Genomic DNA, 24,950 nt, shown 5'->3' on the forward strand with positions numbered 1-24,950 from the left:
TGGGGGTGGGGTTGAGGTGGAGGGTTGGGGTTGGGGTTGGAGCTGGTGATAAAAAAGTTTCATACAAAAATACCTCTTTATGATATTAAGACTTGGTTCAAGATCTTAATGATTAAGACCTATTCAGACCCAATAAGTGTTTAGATCTTAATGCAAACAAATGCACTTAATGGCTCAGACCTCCAATAAGTGCAAACAAATGAGGCCTTAGTGATTTTATGTCCATGTGATGCAAGAAGCACAATCGATAGAAGCAGTAAGTTAGTAGACAATGGTGAAACTCTTCCATTTGCGGATGAAGCATCTCGAGGTTGATTATCATTTTGTTAGCACTCTGGTTCAGAATGGCCAGCTTCGAGTTTCACATATTTCTGGAAAAGATCAACTTGCGGATTTACTTACAAAAGCACTCCCTAGTTCTCTGTTTGCAGATCTTCGGTGCAAGATTGACGTTTCTGATCAATCGCCATCTTGAGGGGGCATATTAGAAAATAATCCTATTCTCAAGTGATTGATACGATTTGATTATAATCTGATATGATTTGATTATAATCCCTTATAATCTGGTTGTAATTAACATGATTAGGATTTCATTACAATTAGAATCTTCTATCTTTGGTAGGATATTTCTCTTGCTTTCTTGTATAAATATTGAACCATTATGTGAATAATACACAGGGAATTCAACCATCTTCTAAATCTTTTACTACCATCATTATCATAAAAATGAAAATACAACATTGATTGCCGCGGAAATGGAATTTAGTCTTTTGACACATTTCGAAAAGCTTTTGATTCCTTAAATCATTTGTGAGATAGGACAATATATGTCTACTTCTCCATGGAGAAAATAAAGGAAGAGAAGAAAATGGAGGAGAAAGTTATTACCTATTTCATAGTTGACTTGACCTAGATTTTTCCTCGATCAATTAGTTCATTTTTAAAAAATAAAACATTGCAGGTGGCTTATAGCCTGTTTGACCAAGCTTATTTTTCTTCAAAAGTACTATTATTATTTTTTTTTTTAAATGAGGTGTTTGACCAAGCTTTTCGGAAAAAATAAGTACTTTTAGGAAGTAGCAGAAACAGTTTTTCAGAAGCTAAAAAAAAAGCTTTTCTAGAGAAGCACTTTTTTGAAAAACACTTTTGAGAAAAATACACTTAAAAACACTTTTTAAAAGCTTGACCAAATATTAATTACTGGTCAAAAGTGCTTTTTAAATTAATTGGTCAAACACAAACTGCTTCTAATAAAAAGTACTTTTAAAAAAAAGTACTTTTCAAAATAAATTGATTTTAGAAGCTTGACCAAACAGGCTATTATATTTCCATCAATAATTACTACTTCTACATAATTTAAAAAATTATTAAATATATAAGAGACTCCTTAGATTAATTTGATTTTTAAATTTTGACACCTGAATTGAGCTATTACCTATTAATAGCCTATTTGGCCGAGTGTTTAAAATTAGCTTATTTTGAAAAGTGTTTTTTAAAAGTGCCTTTAAAAAGAGTATTTTTGATGAGAAATAATTTGTGTTTGACTAATTAATTTAAAAAATACTTTTGAGCAGTAATTATTTGATTGCCAGGGAAACGGATTTTAGTCTTTTCTTTTGACACATTTCGAAAAGCTTTTGATTCCTTAAATCATTTGAGAGATAGGACAATATATGTCTACTTCTCCATGGAGAAAATAAAGGAAGAGAAGAAAATGCAGGAGAAAATTATCTATTTCATAGTTGACTTGACTTTGATTTTTCCTCGATCACTTAGTTCATTTTAAAAAACTAAAACATTGCAGGCGGTTTGTATTTCCATCAACAATTACTACTTCTACATAATTTTAAAAAATTACTATTAAATATATAAACGAATCCTTAGATTAACTTGATTTTTAAATTTTGGCAAATGAATTGAGCTAATACCTATTAATAGCCTGTTTGGCCAAACGTCTAAAATCAGCTTATTTTGAAAAGTATTTTCCAGAAGTGCCTTTACAGTTTGTGTTTGGTCAATTAATTTAAAAAATAATTTTGAGCAGCAATTAGTGTTTGCCAAATTTTTAAAAAGTGATTTTTAGTGTATCTTTCTTAAAAGTGTTTTTCAAAAAAGTTCTTTTCGGAAAAAAAACTATTTTTTTAGCTTCTGAAAACAACTTCTACTACTTCCAAGAAATATTTATTTTCTCTCAAAAGCTTAGCTAAACACTTTACTTTTTTAAAATAAGCACTTTTGACCTCCAAAAAACTTGGCGAAATCTATTAATTATATTATATTAAGCATAAAGGTCATGTTTCCGCTAGTCACTCAATTATACTCCATTAAATAGTAAAGTTATGTTTTTTTTTTTAGTCACTTATTTATGCTTGTATCACTTCAAAAGTTGCTCAACTAAATTTTTTAAACTTCTGGTTGACAAATCTGATGTGGCATTAACATGGACTATTTATTACCACATAAAATGACCAGGGACATAAACAAAATATAAGAGCCTAGAGCCCACCCATACTAACCCGACCCGCAAAATAACAAATCCACCTGCAATATAAGCTTTCTTTTTTATGGATAGTATAACTGAGGGTAAAATTGATCCTTTTGTATAGCAAATTTGACCCTCTTGTCATTTGTAAATTAAAATGTTGATATTGTGGGTGGATTTGTTATTTAGTGGGTCGGTTCTCTTTTTTTTTTTTTTTTTGGTCTGGTTATTAGTTAATTTATGTGGTCCAGAAATATAAAAGTTCCATGCTAAGTCTGAGAAATTCGATATAATACCTTTTTAAGTGATATAGACATAGATAAGCGATTTTTCTATTGGAAACAAAAAAATATAATAAATTTACTTGAATTTGGATAATTGAGTCATCTGAGTAATGGTTGGCTGAAAAAATAACTAAGAAAAATAAATGAACCACCATTGACTTGGTCAACTAGCAAAACGCTGGCAATGTAAAAACAAAGTCGGAATGGCAAAATGTACTGTCAATGAAGCATTTTACTATTATTATAGGTTCCCAGTGAAGTGAAATAGAGCTACCCCTTTTTATGAATGTTTTTCATATCATCAAAATACCATTAAAAAAATGCAGTTGGCTCAAGTTGCTGGAAAAGTTTATCTTATGCAGTTAAGTAATTTTCTCTTTGTGTTGTTTGGAGTGTTAGTGATTTTATGTCCATGTGATGCAAGGAGCACAATTGATAGAAGCAGTAAGTTAGTAGACAATGGTGAAACTCTTGTATCTACTGGAAAAAAGTTCGAAATGGGATTCTTTTCTGATGATGGAGACCATTTAAACAGATATGTAGGCATATGGTATTACAAATTAAGTCCCAGAACCGTTGTATGGGTTGCTAATGGGAGTAATCCGATTCGAGGATCAAAAATAAAGAATGAGGATATTTCCGTCGTCGTTGCTGAAGATGGTAACCTCAGAGTGTGGAATTCAAATAGTAATTACACTTATTTCTCCTCAGGACTAGAAAGTGTTGAGAATCCTAACCGCACAGTAGAGTTGTTGGATTCAGGGAACTTGGTTTTAGTTGAGGAATCAGGAGTTAAACGATGGGAGAGTTTTTTGAATCCAACTGATACTTTTCTTCCTGGAATGACAATGAATGAGAAGTTGAATTTGACTGACTCAAAAAGTGGGAATTACACATTTCAATTAGATCAAAATAGCAACAAGAAATACGTTATATTTGATCAGATGCAACGCAAAATTCACTGGAAAGGGTCTGTACCTTTAGATAATTCTGTTAAAGGTAATTCTGTACCCTTCAGATTCAGTGAGATGCCTGCTTATGTCGCCTACTTATTAAACTTTACAGAGAGTGACATTCTCAATAAGACAGCAACATCATTCAACAGAAAATATACTCCTATTGATTTTAAAACTTATGCCAACCACAGTATCAACAATTCTATTTTCGAAGGTACTAGACTCGTGATGAACTCCTCCGGGGAAATACAGTTCTACAGTTGGGATAAAGAGATATGGTCTGCACCAAAAGATAAATGCGATGTGTATAGAACATGTGGAAAATTTGAGATTTGTAACAACGTCAACCATGGGGGGTCAGTGTGCAGGTGTTTGCATGGGTTTAACCACGATCCTCCAGAGAATTACGAAGAAGGGGAAGAGGAATTTTCAGGTGGTTGTTCGAGAACATCAGTTGGCTCTTGCGAAAGAGACACGTTTGTGGATTTGACGTCAATGAAATTTGGGGAACCGGACGGGTCTAGAGAGAGTAATACCAGTGAGGACTGCAGGAGACTTTGTCTGGGCAACTGCACGTGCCAAGCATACACATATTCTAATAATTCTGGATGCTGGATTTGGTGGTCGAATCTCAAAAATCTCCAGGAGAACTACGCTGGTGGCTTCAACCTCTCTATCCGCGTGTCCCATATTGGTATTTACCTTTTGGATTTAACTTATGCATACAGACAATGTAAATAAGAAGCCGATGTGTGACCATAAATTCTTCATTTAACCTTTTCTGATACCAACACTTGTTTCATTTCTTGAATTGGCTTCAGAAGTTGCAGTACAAGGACCATTGAGCACAAATACGGCACCTTCACGGTATCAGAGAGCCCTTGTTATTCCCATCACGCTAATTCTTGGAGTTATAATTTTGTGCGGTACTTGTTATATAATTTATCTGAACAGAAGAGCGGCAAGAAGTAAAGGTAATGATGCAGAACTTTCATCTGTCTTTCTCAAATTCAGCTTTTGGAGATATATTATGACTAATTTCGTAACTAATTACTTAGTTGGTTTGATTTTAGAAGCCCAAGATATTGTTTTAGGGAAGCCTATGGAGTACTTGCGTCATAGAGATAGTTCGGATGAAGATTTAATCACTGAAGATGATAAAAAACGGATTGATGTCCCGTTTTTCAGCTTGAATAGCATACTAGTTGCTACAGAAAACTTCTCCAATGCAACTAAGCTTGGGCGAGGTGGATTTGGACCTGTTTATGAGGTTTTGCAACTTTCTTTTTTCCTTTATTTTGTTCTGTGATTTCTTTAGCATTCGATTTTTTATTTTTCGTTATTACAACAATTCTGAGCAATATTTATACAGGGTAAGTTTCTCGGAGGTACATATATGGCAGTGAAAAGGTTGTCAAGTCAATCAGGACAAGGTGTTGAAGAATTTAAAACTGAAGTAATGTTAATCGCCAAATTGCAGCACAGAAATTTAGTTAGGCTTCTAGGCTATTGTGTTGAGGCAAAGGAAAAGATTTTGTTATATGAATATATGCCCAACAAAAGCTTGGATACATTTCTATTCGGTTAGTATATGCCCCTCCCAACCTCAAAACTCTTTGTAATGTTTTATGCAAATAGTTTTAGGATCGATTCTCTCAAAAGTTATCTGATAAACCTTGTAATTAGATCATGCATCCTGCCAATTATTGGACTGGAGGATTCGTTTCGAAATTATTTTGGGTGTTGCTCGAGGGCTACTTTATCTTCACCAAGACTCAAGGCTAAGGATCATTCATAGAGATCTAAAGACAAGCAACATATTGTTAGATGAAGAAATGAACGCCAAAATTTCAGATTTTGGCTTGGCAAGGATCGTTGAAGGCAAAAATACAGAAGCTAATACTAACAAAGTCGTTGGAACTTAGTGAGTTTCTTAGTACTGCTTTTAGCTTTGATTTGAAGGGCAATATACATATATATATATATATATATATATATATATATATATATATACACACATCTATATATGTACATACACACACACACACACACACACACATCTCTAAAACTTGGTTTAACACCTTAGACTAAATACCTCCTTGGTGAAAAGAAGAATAAAACATGGTATTGTTTCACAATATGTATAGTTTGTTTGATGTTTTCTGTGTGGTTAACAAAAATTAGATGCTAAATTTCCTATTTTGGAACATTATGAACAGTGGTTATATGTCACCGGAGTATGCATTGGAGGGACTCTTTTCAATCAAGTCTGATGTATTTGCCTTCGGAGTGGTCCTACTCGAAATCATAAGTGGGAAGAGAAACATGGAATGTTTCGAAGATGTAAACCTCACTGGTTATGTAGGTATCAAAAGTTCGTACATTAATCTGTTATTTTGTTTAAAGATTTCATTGACTCAAAAATAACTAATCACAGATATGGAGACTGTGGATGAAAGATAGGGCATTAGACGTGATGGATCAAACCATTGCTGAGTCGTGCGATGAAAAAGAAGTGATAAAGTGCATGAATGTGGCACTTCTGTGTGTGCAAGAAGATCCAGCTGAGCGCCCCACAATGTCAAATGTTGTCTTTATGCTTGGAGGTGAAAGCATGACACTTCCGAGACCAAATCAACCAGCTTTTATCGCACGAAGAAATAGTGCTGGTGCAAGTACATCTTCTTCCTCTTCTAAGCTGTACAGCTCTTCCAACAATGGGTTGACGATAACTCAACAAGAAGGCCGATGATATAAGATGTACATTAAATGCACGACGAATAAGCAAAAGTATTTCAGCAGTATATCTTTTCTTTTAGCTCTGTGTGGATCTTTTGTTAAATTATTTTGGCATGCAGAATAACCGATTTCATTTAGTCTCTGATAAGAGTCATATCTCTTTTATCAATTAAACTTTGCTGAACCTGACACTGATTCTCAGATGAGGAGTCCTAAAAACACAGCATTATTTGCTAGGGAAATAGCATATTTCAAAAAGCTTTTGATCCTCCGTGACTTCTATTTTGCATATATGTAGGCTTAGTTTTATGCTTAGCTCACTCCTCAAGGCTTAATAACATTTGTATCCTCATACCAAATGCATTTACCTCATCTCGTTTGTATCATATATCTTTCAAGAATGACTAGGGATGCTTGTAATTGTGACACAGCACCCTCAGATCATCTGTAACCCTTCTCCGAAGATGAATAAATTGCGTAGTTGGTTAAAAGAATAGGCAAATCCTACATCATCAAACACGGAAAAAAAAATACTTTATTCTAGTGACGCGTTATCACTTGTGGGAAGATACAATCGGTTATTCTGCTTGTTGAAACAGTTAAAATGAAAAATTCACATTGAGTTAAAAGAAAAAATAACTAGTAGATGATTTTTTTAAAATTGGATATTTACATCTATATTATCGGTCTTCTTCTTGAGTTATCGTCAAGTCATTGTTGGAAGTGCTGTACCGCTAAGAAACAAAGGGACTGCTGGAGAAAGTTGACTTGACCTACATTTTCTTCACGTGTCAATCACTTCATTTAAAAAAAAAAACATTTTGTGTGGCTTATATTCCCGTTTATAATATAACTAGCAATACATATCCGTGCGATGCACGGGTCGAACATGTCTATTCATTTTAATTAGTCAGTCTTTAGTTGTAATTAAAAGTTTTTGAGATGGAAAGAGTCGGACTTTTTTTATCATTATCATGACAATGAAAGTTGTTCATTGATGTAAAAGAAAATTAGTAAGAATATGAGGGAAATTAATACTTTGATTCTAAATTTTTTCTTTTAAATTCTTTAGTATTTTATATGTATACCGACAGGTTGATATCCATTTCAATTAAATAACTATTCAGATCCAAACATAAAAACCATTTTATTGTATATATTGGATTAAAATATTTTTATTAAATTAATTAAAATATATATTATAATTTTTTATATTAATTTTTACAAAAAAATCAAAATTAGAAAGATATATGTTATATCATTAATCACCAAATTTTAATTATGAAATGAAAATATAAAGTAATACATTTTATAAATATAAAGAAACAATAATCAGACTGCAAAGGAGAGTAAATAAGTAAAGTATTGACAATGAAGGAAAACAGGAATAAATGTCACTCCCTCCCTTTACTTTTACTTGTCAATGTTAACATATCAAGGAAAAAAAATTCTTCTTCTTATTTTACCCTTCACATTAATTATTTATTTTCAAATCATTTTCTGAGGCTATTGAGACTATATACCAATAAATATGGATATTATGATAAAATATATACTTGATTTATTAATTTTTAAAGAACTTGAAAAGTCAAAAGTGAACAAATTATGTGTAGGAGCATTAAAATAACTTTTGGTGCAAATTTGCATTGCTATTGTTCGTCCTTTCTTCACTTTTAAAGTATTGACAAAGAAGGAAAACGGGGATAATAGAAATAGAAAGGAAGATAAATATAGAATAAAAAATAGACATAATATTTTTAGTAATGTGGCCAAGTAATATGGACGAAGGGAGTACTTCATTTTTATTAATTCTTAAAGAACGTAAAAAGTCAAGTATAGTAATGTGGCCAAGTAATATGGGACGGAAGGAGTACTTCATTTATTAATTCTTAAATAACGTGAAAAGTAAAAAATGAACAAGTAAAAGTGCACGAAGGAAATAAATATGTGTTGAAGAATTAAAATAGAAGTGCACGCGTGTATACATGAGAAGAGAATAAATATTCAGTACTATGACATATATCCACGTGAGATTTATTAATTCTCAAAGAATGTGAAAAGTCAAAGTGAACAAATTAAAGTGCACGGAGGAAATAAATTTGCGTAGGAGAATTAAAATTGAATTGCATATGTCTATACATGAGAAGAGAATAAATATTTAGCTAGAACACGAAAATTAAAAGTGAACAAGTAAAAGTGCATGGAGGAAATAAATGTGTCGGAGAATTAAATTTAAAATGCATACCTCTATATATGAGAAGGGAATTAAATATTAAGTACTATGACACATGTCTACGTTAATATGGACGAAGGGAGTACTTCATTTTTATTAATTCTTAAAGAACGTGAAAAGTCAAGTATAGTAATGTGGCCAAGTAATATGGGACGGAAGGAGTACTTCATTTATTAATTCTTAAATAACGTGAAAAGTCAAAATGAACAAGTAAAAGTGCACGGAAGAAATAAATATGTGTCAGAGAATTAAAATAGAAGTGCACACGTGTATACATGAGAAGAGAATAAATACTCAGTACTATGACATATATCCATGTGGGATTTATTAATTCTCAAAAAATGTGAAAAGTCAAAAGTGAACAAATTAAAGTGCACGGAGGAAATAAATTTGTATAGGAGAATTAAAATTGAACTGCATATGTCTATACATGAGAAGAAAATAAATATTAAGCTAGAACACGAAAAGTCAAAAGTGAACAAGTAAAAGTACACGGGGGAAATAAATGTGTCGGAGAATTAAATATAAAGTGCATACGGTCTATACATGAGAAGGAAATAAATATTAAGTACTATGACACATATCTACATCGAATATAAAAATAGTTGGATAAAGTGTACAAATTATATAGCTCATAGTACACGAATTTAATACGGGTACAATTCGTGAAGCAATGGGTACAAGGAGAGACCGTTGTGTTCGTCCCTCCATGACACTTATTATATATAGAAAAAATTGTACACATTAATATAAAATTCGACATATCTCTTAGCTTTTGTGTGAAAGCCACAACAAACAGTAAATCAGAAATAGAGAATGTAATATCTTGAAACACATTATTGACACTTTAGGAATAGTAATTTTCAGTAGTATCTAAACGTCTTAAGTGAAACTACTCACGGATGAACTCACTCAAATAAAATTTAATTTTTAAAGAATTAGTTTACTCAAAACATATACTCCTTCAGTCTTTCAGCAACCGCACATAACAAATTTGTCTTTAACAGCACCGGCATATAACAACATATTTCTATAGTAGCTAAGTTTTTTCGAAATTAATTTTTTATGTTATATTTTACTTTTCTATAACAGTATTTTACCTATAACAACAATGATCAACTTTATAACAGTACGCTTTTTGTAAAATTGTCCCCCATATAACAACTACCCTCTTTTTTTGGTAATATAATAATGAACCATCTTTATAAAAATAGAATATCCATGATTACCAATAATAAGCGTAGAGACTTTGATCAAATATTAAATTTGATATTTTAATATACTATATTTATGACAGAATATTGCATATGAATACATCTTTGTAATCTAAATAATTCATTGTTTTCTATTTTTATTTATAAATAATTCTTAAGAAGGAAAACAATGTAGTAAGGAGTATGAATCATACTCTTTAGAGCAAGCAAAGAGACAAATCTTTGATTCCTAATCCTTTTAAAACGGAACCTATGAAACCGGTTAAAAATTATAAATTTCTTCCATCATTCTTGAAAGAATTTAGTTTTCAACGAGATTTAAAATATGTGACTTATAGCTTAAAACTTTATACATTCAATTATGAATTTATTGAAATTGTATTATCTTTCTTTAATGTCTAAGTAGTGAAGCATGCACATCTTTTAGATTTAAAATCTAAATAATTATGTTAATTTTTTAAAACATTGAAAAAAAAATTTAGATTTTATGCATCTTTTTTATCTAATTGTTAGAACCCGTATTTTTGTACAGTGGAATAATCCGGATTTATTTATGATAAGCTCAGGACAATTTTTTTTTTCGGGATACAAAGTCGGGATTCTTAACCTTCGATTTTATTTTGAGATATAAGTTGTGCATGAATTTATTGGTATGGGACACTTAGGAAAAATTGGGACCACAATTCATAAAATTGGAATTAAAAATGTTGTGCAATAATTGGCCCTTTTAGCCGTGTGGCCCATCAAATGGTCCCACACCTTGTGTGGCCAATTTTAATTGGTCCAACACATGTGTGGGCCCAAGGACACATGGAGGAATTTTGTGGAGGTAAAAAGAGGACTTCTAAGTCATCTTTGTCACTTTCAACACTTAGTAAAATATCAAGAAAATTGAAGGCCATCACCAAGCACCTCACGACCAAGAACAAAGGAAAACCCAAATCAAATTCAAGCCACTCCAAAATTATTTCCTTGATACAAACCCACTATATTGAAGCCCCTAAGTAGCGTGGAAGTATTGTTTGGGTCATCCAACCATCCATTATGTCAATTAGCAAACCCTAACTATTTGGTGGGTTGAAGAAGAAAGGTATGTTTTGCTCTTGTTTTTGTGTTTTGAACATTTTATTCATGTTATGGTATGTTAATAGGGATGGAAATCATGAAATATAGTATGATTGGAAGTGGGTTGTGTGATGGGTGTTCTAGCCGTGTATATGGGTGTGAGAAATGGAATTGATGAATTAATTCTATATTATGTTAGATTGGTCTCGAGTGGGGAAAAGAATAAAAATCATCGATACATGTATATGTATGTGTAGTGTGGACGAATGTGGGCCATATAATACGTCGAAGATCGCATTAATATCGCTTAACGTTTCAATTGTCGTCGTTATGAATTCTAGTTGGAAATGAGCAATTAATAACTCAAGATTGATGTTGAGAATTTGTGGGTTGTTTTGAGGATAGTTGTGCGTTTGACGTAAATTGTATATTTTATGAAAATGACATCGTTATATTGTGGAGTGTCGATACAAAACACGAATTGAAATTGAGAAATGGGCACAGTGGACTGCCCTCGGCTAGGGGCTGTTTTCGGCCACTTTTGGATTTTTTTTTTTTATGGGTTGTTGGAAATATTATGTGAATTGTTAGAATGTTCTTGAATGTTGTTAGTATGGGTTTGGGTTAATAATCGAACGTATGAACGACATTGTGACTTGAATGTAAGCCATAGAATTGAATAATTGGAAAGTTGTCGAATGGTGTAAAAGAGAGCTACTATTATTATTTTGCCTTTCGGATTGATTGTCGATGTTGCTAGGTTGGTTATTGTGGTTGTTGTTGTTGATTTTGAGCGAGTTAAATTCTCGGGATGGCCTATTTACAGGGGAAATGCTGTCGAATTTTCTGTAGAATTTAGAGTTAGTTTGGAATGAATAATTGCTTAAGTGCCTATGGTTAATAATGGATATTCGTTGGCATACTTGTAGACCTTGGGGAGCCCGAGGCGTAGATTTGGATTAGCTTAAGATTGACTATCTTGAGTGCGTTTGAGGTATGTAAAGCAACCTTCCTTCTTTTGGCATGCCTTAGTTTCACATAGGCTAGATTAGAGCTTTAAGGGAATTCCAAATTCGAGATCCGAGCATGTTATGATCCATATATATATATATTCTTTGGCACTCTTATGTATGTTTTTATGAAATATGAACCATGATGTTTTTCATAGGCGGGCTCAGTTCGGGTCTATACTCGTCCGTGGGTCCCGCGACGCCCTTTATGTAAATTCGACAACTTTGAATCAAAAAGTGATAATTATTATTCCGATTTCGAATATGACTATTTTACTTATCCTTCGGATTTATAATAATGATTTTATGCATATGATTCCTCACTACTCCGCTCGTGCCTACTATGATATCGTTCGCCGGTTCCCGGGCCGGTTCTGTTGTCGTGCGCTTTTTGATACATTCCGGTGTTATGTTGTGTTTATGGTTCACCGTGCTCCTCGCTCGAGGGCCGGGTTCCACTTATGTTTGGCGTTATGCTGTGTTTGGCGTTATGCTGTGTTGTGATGTGTGACGGGGATTCGGAGATTTGAAACTTTCTGGTGTTATGCTGTGTTGTGGCGCCATCGACAGGCGGGCGACCACATTTTCCAGTGCCCTATGCATAATTTATACTTTGGAAATAAACATTTTGATAGGTATTATTTTCTATATATCTGATTCGATTATTATTCAGATTTATTTCTGTACCTTCTGCTTTGCATACTCAGTACATATTTCGTACTGACCCCCTTCTCCGGGGGCTGCGTTTCGTGCCCGCAGGTACAGACGCACAGCCTGGTGATCCACCTGTTTAGGACACCCTTTCTGCTATTCGGAGTGCTCCTCTCTTTCCGGAGCTTATACTTTTGGTATATATATTTATTAGTGCATTTGTATATATTCGTTCATGGGTACGGCGGGGCCCTGTCCCGTCATATGATTCTGTCGGTCTGTTTAGAGGTCTGTGGACATGTTTGTGGGTTAGGGTCTTTCTGTATGGATGTATGTACATGTCGTTTGGGCGATCCCATACGCCGAGGCGGCCGGTCCGCATATGTTGTTTGGGCGATCCTATACGCCGAGGCGGCCGGTCCGCATATGTTTATATATTGCTTGGTTAGCCCTGTGTGGCTCTTGTTGGTATTTTCTGCGTGCAGGGTATATTGGATAGTTCGTAAAACAAAGGAAACTCTGCCGAAATTTTCTGGAAATTACCTAAATTTGAAATAAAGTCTTGTCGGCTTCCGCCATATACTAGAATGAGTTGATAGAATTTGAGATAATATTTGATAGATGGGTTCGGGTGCCCAGATCGGGCACTAGTCACGGCCTACGGGGTTGGGTCGTGACACTAATAACAACCAACTATTGTTTAAATGACAAATGATGTTATAGGTGTATAATAACAATTATCTATAGCACCCAAAATTTTTTGAACCCAATGATGCTGTTATAGAGAGGTTTGACTGTACTATTTTTTTTAGTCGGTCCCCAAAAAAGTGACATCTTACCTTTAATGAAATAATTTATAGCGATAGAAATTTTTCAACCTTATTTTAGACTATAAGTTTCAATAATCTTTTATTTTTTATCTTAAACTCCATGCCCAGTGAGATGATAAGAGTAGCTAAAGCTTTTGGGATGGATGAAGTAATCCGAGAACTAATTAATTATGGTAAGTAACCACCAAAGAGTTCGCTGGATGGTTGAGATCCCTCCATCAATAACAACGGCCTCGGGTTCAAGCGAATAAAGAACTATTTTGTATAGAGCATTTTCCCCCTTAAGTTAGTGTGCTGCCAAATGCGAATTCGGATTAATTAGGCCATTAAGTTTTGAAAAAATAAATTCATCATAGTGAAAGATAATGGACGGTGGGGAAAAAAAAAATTAAGAAAAGTAATTTAAGAAAAACACCAACGACTTGGTCAATTGGCAAGGAGCTGGCAATGTGGAAAGTGATGTGGGAAAGGGGGAACTTTACTCTCTCAATGAAACATTTAGTCATGTAGGCTCCCACTGAAATGAAATAGAGCTACTCTTTGAACGAATGTTCCTCAAACTGTCAAAATTCCATAAAAATGCTCTTGACTCATGTTGCTGGAAAAATAAATATTATTCCTGCACCATTGCATAGCCATATGCAATTAAGTAATTTTCTCTTGTTATTGTTGTTTGCACTCTTGGTGATTTTATATCAATGTGATGCAAGGAACACCATCAATGGAAGCAGTAAGTTAGTTGACAATGGGGAAACTCTAGTGTCTACTGGAGAGAAGTTTGAAATGGGATTCTTTTCTTATGATGGAGATCAGTCAAACAAATATGTGGGCATATGGTATTACAATGTGAGTCCAAGAACTGTTGTATGGGTTGCTAATTGGAAAAATCCGATTCAAGCTTCAAGAATTAAGAATGAGGATATTTCCATCGTCGTTGAAGATGGTGACTTCAAAGTGTGGAATTCAAATAGTAAAGACACTTATTTCTCCACACAAATCGGTAGTGCTGATAACGGGACAGTAGAGTTGTTGGATACAGGGAACTTGGTTTTAGTTGGTGAATCAGGAGTCAAACGATGGGAGAGTTTTCTGTATCCAACCGATACTTTTCTTCCTGGAATGAAAATGGACGAGCGTTTGAAGTTAACTGATTCCAGAAGTGGGAACTATACATTCCAATTTGATCAATCAAGCAAAAAGAAATATGTTATACTTCAGACGCAAGGCGGGATTCACTGGAAAGGGTCCGCGGAATTAGCTACTTCTGGACATTTCAGTTTCGGTCAGATGCCTGGTTATGTCGCTTACATGTTGTCCAACTTCACTAAGAATGACACTGTCAATAATTCAGTGGAAGCGACGCCAGGAACATTCAAGTATTATAGGCTCCTAATGAACTCCTCGGGGGAAATACAATTCTACGGTTTGGATAAACAGGTAAGTGGATGGTCTTTGATGTGGTCAGCGCCAAAAGATACATGCGATGTCTATAAGAAATGCGGGAAGTTTAGCATTTGTAACAGCAACCATGAGCCAGTATGCAAGTGTTTGCCTGGGTTTGAGCCCGACTCTGCAGAAAATTTAAGAGCTGGAGAATTTTCAGGTGGTTGTTCCAGGATGTCAGTTAACTCTTGCAAAGACAATGTGGAAGCACTCGACACGTTCTTGGATCTGAAGTCAATGAAATTCGGGAGTTCAGACCGGTCATACAAAAAGATTAATACCAATGAGGACTGCAGGAAATTTTGTCTAGGCAACTGCACGTGCGAGGCCTATACTTTTGATAATTCTGGATGCTCGATTTGGTTCTCTAGTCTCAAGAATCTCCAGGAGAACTACAATGGTGGCTTCAACCTCTCTGTCCGTGTCAGCATTTCCGAAATTGGTATTTTCTTTTCTGATTTAAATATTTGCAGTACAATGTCTTTCAGTTATCTACTTTATGAGATAGCCAGCATTTGTATAGATTTTGTATATTTAAGTATAAATATACATATAGTATGCATAATTATACATGTAATATACATAATTAGTGTATATGTTCTGTATATTTTGGCTAACGTCCTTAATTAAGTTCCGCCAACGGGCCAAAAATGAAAATTTCCCTTTAACTTATGTACATAGACAGTTTACATAAGAAGCTAATGTGTGACTATAAATAGTACAGTAATTTTATTTTTTGGCTTTGCAGAAGCAACAAGGAGAAATTGCAAGCCTTGTGGCAGAAACGTAATACCATATCCATTAAGCAGTGGACCATATTGTGGAGACCCTTTGTATTATAGTTTCTCATGTGATGATTTAGCCGGCCAGGTAAGCTTCCAGACATCGAAAGGCAACTATACCGTTATTAACTTTGATAGGGGGAAGAACACGTTTGTTATAGAAGCAGCCGACAAAGAATCTGCTGGTAATTGTGATGACAAAGGGCTGGTGACAGGAATTTCTTGGTTCAACCAGTCATCATCTTTTAAGGTGATAGACTGGTGTTTCAATCCCAAAAAGAATCTTACTTCGGCAGCTTTAAGTCGAAGGAACGATTTAATATTGATCAGTTGGAATCCCCCATTGGAGCCAATTTGCACTACTTCAGAAAACTGCACAGATTGGCCAAATTCAACATGCAATGTAACAGAACAAGGAGATAGGAGATGCATATGCAAATCTGATTACAAATGGGATGGTTTGATCTTGAATTGTTCCTTGAGCTCAGGTGGGGATCAATGTTCCTTACTACAAATGGTTTTCTTCTTTTGATTTTCTTGCCAATAGTTCAATGTTACCTTTTTCTTGCTTACCAGATGGTATCTCTATGTTCTCCATATGACCTTTCTGATACCAACACATGTTTCATTTCTTAAATTTGCTTCAGACCATGGAACACAAGGACCATCTATTGCGAAACGGCCCCCCTCACGGAATCAGAGAGCTCTTTTAATTTCCATCTCTTTAATTCTTGGAATTATAATTTTGTGCTGCACTAGTTACATAATATACCTGAACAATAGAGTGGCAAGAACTAAAGGTAAGAATCAAGAAATCTCATCTGGCTTTCTCAAGTTCAGCTTTTGGAGATTGATTATGACAAATTTTGTAACTAATTACTTAATTGGGTTGATTTTAGAATCCAGAAAAATTGTTTTGGGGAATCCTATGGTACACTTGCCTCGTAGAGAAATTATCAATGAAGATTTGATCACTGCAGATGAAAAGAAACAGATTGATGTTCCATTTTTCAGCTTGAATAGCATACTAGTAGCTACAGACTACTTTTCCAATGCAACTAAGCTTGGGCAAGGTGGATTTGGACCTGTTTATAAGGTTTGATCACCTTCTTTTGCCTTTCTTTTGTTGTTTAGTTGATGTACCATTCGGATTTATTTATTTTCGTTATACAACGATTCTGACAAAAATTATACATACAGGGTAAGTTTCCTGAAGGTGCAGACTTGGCAGTGAAAAGGTTGTCAAGTCATTCCGGACAAGGTGTTGAAGAATTTAAAACTGAAGTAATGTTAATTGCCAAACTGCAGCACAGAAATTTAGTTAGGCTTCTAGGCTATTGTGTTGAGGCAAATGAAAAGATTTTGCTATATGAATATATGTCCAACAAAAGCTTGGATACATTTATATTCGGTCAGTATACTCCACTCCCTATCTCAAAACTCTTCGTAATGTTTTATACAAATATATAGTTTTCACATTGATTATCTCTATCCTTGTAAACTTGCAAATAGATCATAGATTGTGCCGATTATTGGACTGGAGGACACGTTTCGACATTGTATTGGGTATCGCTCGAGGGCTTCTTTATCTTCACCAAGACTCAAGGCTAAGGATTATTCATAGAGATCTAAAGACAAGCAACATATTGTTAGATGAAGAAATGAATGCCAAAATTTCAGATTTTGGGTTGGCAAGGATTGTTGAAGGAAAAAGTACAGAAGCTAATACAAACAGAGTTGTTGGAACTTAGTAAGTCTCTGAGTACTGTTTTCAGCTTTGATCATTTGGAGAGCAAACACACACGCATCTAAAATTTGGTACTATTTCACTATATATGCACTTCCTTTGATGTCTAATTGTATGGAATATTAAAAACAGTGGCTATATGTCACCGGAGTATGCATTGGAGGGACTCTTTTCGATCAAATCCGATGTATTTGCCTTCGGAGTGGTAGTACTAGAAATCATCAGCGGAATGAGAAACATGAATTTTTTCGAAGATGTAAACCTCACTGGTTATGTAAGTACAAAAATATCCCTCATTAATTTGTCATTCTGTTTAAAGCTTTCAACGACTCAAAAAATACAAATCACAGGTATGGAGACTGTGGATGAAAGACAAGGCATTAGACATGATGGATCAAACTATTGTTGATTCGTGCGAGGACAAGGAAGTGATAAAGTGCATAAATGTGGCACTTCTATGCTTGCAAGAAGATCCAGGTGATCGTCCCACAATGTCAAATGTAGTCCTTATGCTTGGAGGCGAAAGCATGACTCTTCCAAGACCAAATCAACCACATTTTATCACAAGAAGAAATGCTTCAAGTACATCTTCTTCCTCTTCTAAGCACTACTGCACTTCCAACAAACAGTTGACGATAACTCATGAAGAAGAAGGCCGATGACATGTAGATGTAAATGCATGACGAATAAGTAAACAGTATTTTAAGAGATCATATACTCCATACTTTTCTTTTGACTCAGTGTGATTCTTCCATTTAAACTTTTGGCGTGCATAATACAAATTGTTTCTTCCCACTAGTGATAATACGTCACTTGAATTCAAAGTTATATTCCTTTACTGTCCAACATTTTTTTCTTTATTTGTTGGTGTAGGATTTCCTGGAACATTACGTATCATCTTTTAGGGACTTGGCATCCTTATCTTTTCCCTACCGTCATCCAAGGTTGTATGCATTATGGCTTTATAACAAATGTGATAGTTGAACTCACTAGTGATATTATCGGCGGTAAGTCTGGATGCACATGGCTTCAAAACACAGTATTAGGGCATAAGACGCCTTTTATATCCTCTAACAAACATCATAATTGAAAAAAACAACTCATAAACATCAAGAAATAACAAGAATAGTAGTCAAGAAACCAAACTATATATACATCAAATCATAGTCAACCCAATAAAATGTTATTTAAGACAGGATTGTTAGTATCTTCTTTACTTGTAATATGATTTAACATTATGTTTTCTTGGACAAATGGATCTTGATGTGTAATTTGTCCCTAATGGTTTGTGCTCACAAGTAAAACATTTGGATTTTGGAATGTCAAATCAACATCACCTAAGTTCAACCAACGCGAAATTTTCCCAAGGGGGACTAATGATGCTGGGTGAAATGTGAAACATGAGTCACTTTATAATAGAGAAAGATGGATGTCTTGGTTTGTCAAAATAAGATTCCATCTTTGTGGAAATTATTAACACAGCTTTTTGTTTTCAAATGGAGTAAATGGTTGAACTAGAAAGGTTGCTTTATTTTCAATTGCCCATTCAATCTTTACTGATTTGATCTCTTCCTAAATCCAATTGGCCATCAATGTTTTTTTTTTTAATTATTAATTTAAGCTTTTCAATCAGTATATCCGAGGTTCACTTAATTTGATTTCTGTCTATATCCACTTGTGTTTTTTTTGCCAATTGAATGGTCTATAGTGTAGAACAATGGACTGAAGTCACAAAGTTAATAAACTGAACATCCAGAAAGGAATGAAAAAAACAAAGTGCAGGGCATTTCTCTGTTTTTCTCAAAGCCAACAATATAGTAGTTTCGAAACTTAAGACCTTATCAACAGGTAAAGTTTGAAATATCATTAAAAAAAAAAAAAAAGGCTGAATGCATTGACAGTCCCTTAAATTTGTCTACAAATCTCAATTAGACACTCAAACTATGACATGATAAATTAGACACTTCCGGCTCATATTTTGAAAAAGTTTATGTGCGTGTGCACAAACGTCCTTTACATAGATAAGTTAATCAATAAAATATGTCTACTCCTTTAATTATACACATCAGCATCAATTGGAACATACATGAGCTTTACGGTTTATTGAGGTTTTACCTATAGCTAAATTCTGAGAGAGCTGAAGACCAGGCGAGGGAAGTGCCAATCAGCTCTCCTTTTCAACAAACAAAATGAAAACTCTCTCTGATAACGAAAAGAGTATACCACAATTGCAGATACTGAATTCGAGAAGATGGTTTTTTCCTTAATAAGATTACTTCCATGAGAAATATGGAAGCTAAATCCTCTCATCGAGGTACTGGCAAGCTAAATGTCATCTCATTTATGGAAAAATCATCTAATTGCTGAGATTGCCCGCTGTTGCGAAAAGCAGGTTGTTTTGGTTCAGGGATGGGCATTGTTTCGTTGCTTAACATGACAACTATGTCAGACATTGTTGGCCGATCAATTGGGATTTCTTGAACACAAAGAAGGGCAACCAGAATTGATCGTGTTGCCTTATTACGGTCGCAGGTTTCCCTTATTGATGGATCAATCAACTCCAACATTCTTCCTTCTTTCCACTTTTTCCATGCCTAAGATCCCAAATGATTTGAAATAGTATTAGTTAAAAAGTACAACGAAAGAAGGAAACAAATTTGGACTAAGTGTTCAAATGTCTGAGTATACTTACCCATCCTAATAGAGACTCCGAAATTTCTGTCATGAAGAAGTCTGAGTTTCGTTCACCAGTCAGAATTTCCAATAGCAATACTCCAAAGCTGAATACATCTGATTTCTCCGAGAATTGGCCATATACTACATATTCTGGAGACATATAGCCACTATGCCACATTGGCGTAAATAAGTCTTCAGTAACTATACACAAGACGCAACAACAGAGTAATAACTAGTTATACTTACTATGTTCCGACCACTCGTTTTGTACTGGCCTGTGTTTGATCAGTCCCGAAAATCCTTGCCATTCCAAAGTCTGATATTTTAGGGATCATCTCTCGATCTAGCAGAATGTTGCTTACCTTCAAGTCCCTGTGAATGACTTTTAATCTTGAGTACTTATGCAGATAAAGCATTCCTTGAGCGATTCCTTCTATTATCCCGAAACGTGTAACCCAATTGAGTGTAACCTTCAATGAAGAGTCTAAAAAGAAAAATAAATATCCAATTAGCCAAGAGAACTGAGAATAACAAAGTTATGATTCTCACAAAGATAATACAAAGGCGTATAACCAAAAAGAAATTTGTCCAGGCTGCAATTTGGCATATACTCATAGATCAGTATCTTCTCCTCTCCTTCAACGCAGCATCCTAAGAGGCTGACAAGATTTTTGTGCTGCAAATTCGCGATTAGCTTCAACTCATTCATGAACTCCTCCAGTCCTTGTGATGACCTCCTGCTTAGCCGTTTGATGGCTACGTCTCCGAGCTCAGCCAGAAACCCCTAAAACAGTATGTTTAAATCCACATCCTCCATATCCATGAAAGGAAATGAGACAGATATCTCAAAGAAGCATTAATGAAATATTAACGCTGAATTTAACACCTTAAACACAGGGCCAAAACCGCCTTCTCCAAGTTTGTTATCTTCATGGAAGTTGTTTGTAGCATCTCTTATATTCTGCATGCTGTACTGTACCAACTTCATATCGTCTTTCCCAACTAAAGATCCACTAAGCATGGAGCTAACCAAAGCAGAATTTCCATCAATCCTATCTAGTTTTAATCAAAATCAGTAAGGCAAAGCACTGTGAACAATACGAAATCTGAAATCATTACTACTGTAAATTTACAATTGAGAAATGCTAGATTCACCTGGTCCTTTCAAGCGTTTTCTTTTGAAGATAAGGGCAAAGATACTAATAAGAAGCAAGAGAGCAAAAGTTGCAGAAACAATTTCTGCAATGAGAATTTTGTGTCGTTGAGTTGAATTCCCAGTTAGACCATTAGTAACTGCATCCACAACACAGAAATTATAGCAGTCCGTCACTTCTTGTTAGTAGAATTGATAAGGATAGAACTAAACATACTTAGCTCAGAGCCATGAACTCGAACATGGAGAGATATTCGGCTGATAGAGTCATCTGCAAGATCCAGTAGATCTCCAAGCCATATAAAACGGGCGTTTTTCGAACAAGTATAAGCTGAGCAGGAGCAGTTCCTAATGCACTGAGTTTCACACTCCTTAATGCTCATATTTCCTAAGGAGATAGCATGATCTGGCAACTTCATGTTCTCATGTTTCAAAAACCTATCTCTGCTATCACATCCCAACGCTCTTTTTCTCACACAACCTTCATTCCACTTTCCATTTATCCAATCTTTCGAAAATTTTGGTTCAAATCCTGTTACACATCGGCATAATCCACCTGATCTGATCCCACAGCTGCCAAATGGACCACACTGTGCATAAAGTTCACACTTAACTTGTGGTGCTTGAAATTCAACATTCCACTTATTACTACCATTCCGATTCCACACCATCACCTGAAGGTACCCGATAGGATTCAGAACGACTCTTAATTTTAGCGGAGCTAAAGTAAGAAATACATTTCCATTATCAGTAACAGAAAAATACGACGCAATTCCTCGCATATATCCTTTGCTACTATCGTCAAATCTATAATAAATACCGTTATGCTTCCAAATGTAAAAACGTGTACGCCCTTCAGTAGAGTCTATTCCAAACGAAAAATTTCCAGGCTGAGGATCTTGGTTACTCTTCCACGAATTGATCACGGTTCGTAGGCCACTAGTTTTATTAAAACTGAGTCTCATCCCGGGTATTAATGTATCAGTAGGATGCTGAAAGCTCTGCCACAATTTATTTGATTCGCCATGTCTGAGAACAAGATTTCCGGTATCTAACAATGCCCCAACAGTAGAATTTGAAGTTAATAACTCCCCTGTAACATTTGATGACCAAATGAGTTTATTCTTTTCATAAAAAATAACTAAATTACCATCATCACCAATAGTGAAAACTGCAGTAGAATTCTGAGGGATTGGAGATTCTCTATTAGCAACCCAAACAACTGTTTTTCCAGGTATAGTATTGTACCATATGCCAAGGTAGATAAAAGTAGAATTTACTGGAGTGAAAAATCCTAAGGCAAAACTTCCACCAGCTGAAACTAATTTCTGACTAGCAGTGATTGATTCACCTGTTTTAACAGTGTTTTGGCTAGACAAAAGTGGTAAGCAAGAACATGACAATACTAGTACAAGAATTAGGACACTATCCAACTCCATTATTATCCATAGATGTAAAATGAAAGGTCCCCTGCACTATATATTTACCCATTTAATGAAAGCAGGTGTGACTATTGGAGCTGGCCAATTTAATGATTAATTAAAATGGATAGTTTTTTATTTTTAAAAGTTTGGCGTAAAAAAATTCACCTGAATTAGTGAAGTCACTTTGTAAGTAAAATGACAATAGTTGGTGACTTTTCTGTTATAATTTTTTTTTTTTGAGATAATTAACATTTGTTGAGTTATATTTCTATTATTAAATTAAAAAAAAATAACTTTCTGAGAAAATTATTAGTTGAGTGATCATGTGAGAAATCACTATATTTAAATGCATACAACGTAGACAAAGTTGTTTGATTCTCCAAATAATATATGTCAACTAAAGGAATTGATACATATAATCTTTAAGACATGAAATATGATACAAAATGACAATGAATAAAAAAAAAACGTGTTCCCTCAATCCGGAAAATATAGTAACACTGGTTTCACTTGGGACGTCTCAAGAAATTTGATACTATTTCATTAAAAATAATATTTCACATATTTTCATAAGTTTAATAATAAATCATTTTACTAATCAAATTTATGTTTTAATATGATAGTCCATCAAATTAAATTCAAAACTATTATTTTACCTTGAATGTAAGTTAAACAAACACCTAATTTTCTTTGCCAATAATTGATGTCATATGGAGTACATTGTAAGGAAGGAAACAGTTCGTTTCAATCGTGTACACCAGTACAAAATATCTATTCTTACAGCAAAATATTTCAACAAACTGTATCTGGAAGTTGAACGGACAATTTAATTTCCAGTGAATATATTCTTATGCAGTCAATTCAAGGTCTTGTGAATTTCTACTTTTTAATTTGTTTCGTCTTGTCTTTTTTTGTTTTTCTCTTTTTTTGCGGGGGTCTTCAATAATAGTATGATAAAATCCCAAGATAAGTCCAAAATGCTAGTGTCTTTGTTACTATGAGCGAGCTGTTGAGATATAATTGGGGCCCTTTGTGTTTGGGTATCAAACTGCCGTTATCGCCATTAGTTTCTTGAGAAGACGTGGAACCAAAAGAATACATGATGAGGAGGACAATTAATTGGACGCATCTCCATACACTTTATCCTCTCCAGACCTCCACATTATAAGATTTCGCTGTGTATGTTGTTATATCTAAAGGAGCTAAAATCTCAAAGTCCCAACATAAATGCGCATTAGAAACCAAATTTGTTTTCACTTTATTTGGAATTTTTTAAGGTGGAGTTGAAGATATAGCTGTCAATTGTGTCTTTGTAAATAATATTTGGTTGTTTGAGTATACTTTACCTGAAAAAACATGAAGTATGATTTATGCTTCTCAATTTCTAAAAACTAGCAAAACCATCCAACTTGACTAATTTACCCGAATTTATCATCCTTATTATTTAATTTTCTTCCTCTATTCAAAGCAAATTCGTAAACTTAATCCTTATAAATTTATGCAATATATAAAAGCCACATTCGTTAACTTTAATGATTATTATTTTTTTTTCAAATTGATCAACTCTCAATGAGTGTTAGGTTTTTTTCTATGAAGTTTAGAATGTTGGGTAATGGGTAGTACAGCGTGCATCAGTTTGGTGGCTGATATAAATGGGGTCCTTTTTATAAAAATAAAAAATTTATCTAAAATTTGAAAAATAAAATTTAAATGCAATGGTTCAAACTGAAAGTGAAAAAAGTTCAAATATGACTTTAGGTGTTTCCCAAAATTTGATTTTTTTATGGCAAAACGTTAATTTTCAAATAAAGTAAAAAAAAAATCGGAAAAAAGTAAATAATTCTAATGGCCAAACGGGTCCATAGTTATTCATTAGGTGCTCTGTCGAAAATAAGGATCTTTTTTTTTTTGTGTGTGTGTGTGTGTTTTGTGCGTCTCATATATGTTCATTGTTGTGATTTGCACCTCTTCTTATTACTTTCTTGTATAATAATGAAAGCACTCTCTTTTTATATTTTCACAAGGACAAAATAGGAAAAAGACAAATTAAAAAATGAAGTAAAATTTAAATGAGCATTGAATTGAAGGATAAATTATTGAAGGATATTACAAGTAAACATACTTAAATTATATATGAAAATTGATATAACTACACATAATAATTAATGAACTTCCAATTCATCATAATATTGATCATATAACCTCTGATTATATAGTTATTGTTATATCTTTACAATAAAATTTCAAAGGTAAATTGCACT

At 34.2% G+C, this 24,950-nt stretch overlaps 2 protein-coding genes across 4 annotated transcripts; one reads left to right on the forward strand and one right to left on the reverse strand.

Moving 5' to 3' along the window:
* The first annotated feature begins 2,748 nt into the window (after positions 1-2,748).
* On the forward strand, positions 2,749-18,234 carry LOC132619497 (uncharacterized). Its single transcript, XM_060334389.1, has 16 exons — positions 2,749-4,416; positions 4,544-4,696; positions 4,796-4,992; positions 5,095-5,305; positions 5,409-5,646; positions 5,942-6,083; positions 6,160-6,471; positions 12,653-12,831; positions 14,175-15,349; positions 15,656-16,177; positions 16,337-16,489; positions 16,589-16,785; positions 16,890-17,100; positions 17,202-17,439; positions 17,569-17,710; positions 17,787-18,234. Exons 1-16 carry the CDS (start codon positions 3,087-3,089, stop codon positions 18,096-18,098), a joined length of 5,712 nt encoding a protein of 1,903 aa, XP_060190372.1. The 5' UTR covers positions 2,749-3,086; the 3' UTR covers positions 18,099-18,234.
* Positions 18,235-19,462: 1,228 nt separating this feature from the next.
* Positions 19,463-22,733, reverse strand: LOC132618204 (G-type lectin S-receptor-like serine/threonine-protein kinase B120). Of its 3 annotated transcripts, XM_060333268.1 has the most exons (8): positions 22,416-22,731; positions 21,483-22,316; positions 21,268-21,405; positions 20,999-21,168; positions 20,686-20,896; positions 20,359-20,596; positions 20,129-20,279; positions 19,463-20,030 (listed from the first exon to the last, which is right to left on the reverse strand). In XM_060333268.1, the coding sequence occupies exons 1-8, from the start codon at positions 22,702-22,704 to the stop codon at positions 19,743-19,745; spliced, it is 2,319 nt and encodes a 772-aa protein (XP_060189251.1). In that variant the 5' UTR covers positions 22,705-22,731; the 3' UTR covers positions 19,463-19,742. The 3 variants fall into 3 exon arrangements, with proteins under 3 accessions (XP_060189251.1, XP_060189250.1, XP_060189252.1); XM_060333267.1 differs by having other exon boundaries at positions 21,483-22,731; XM_060333269.1 differs by lacking the exon at positions 19,463-20,030 and having other exon boundaries at positions 20,177-20,313; positions 21,483-22,733.
* Positions 22,734-24,950: the final 2,217 nt, after the last annotated feature.

This window comes from Lycium barbarum, chromosome 11 (genome assembly GCF_019175385.1).
Source record: "Lycium barbarum isolate Lr01 chromosome 11, ASM1917538v2, whole genome shotgun sequence".
Classification (NCBI taxonomy): Eukaryota; Viridiplantae; Streptophyta; class Magnoliopsida; order Solanales; family Solanaceae; genus Lycium; species Lycium barbarum.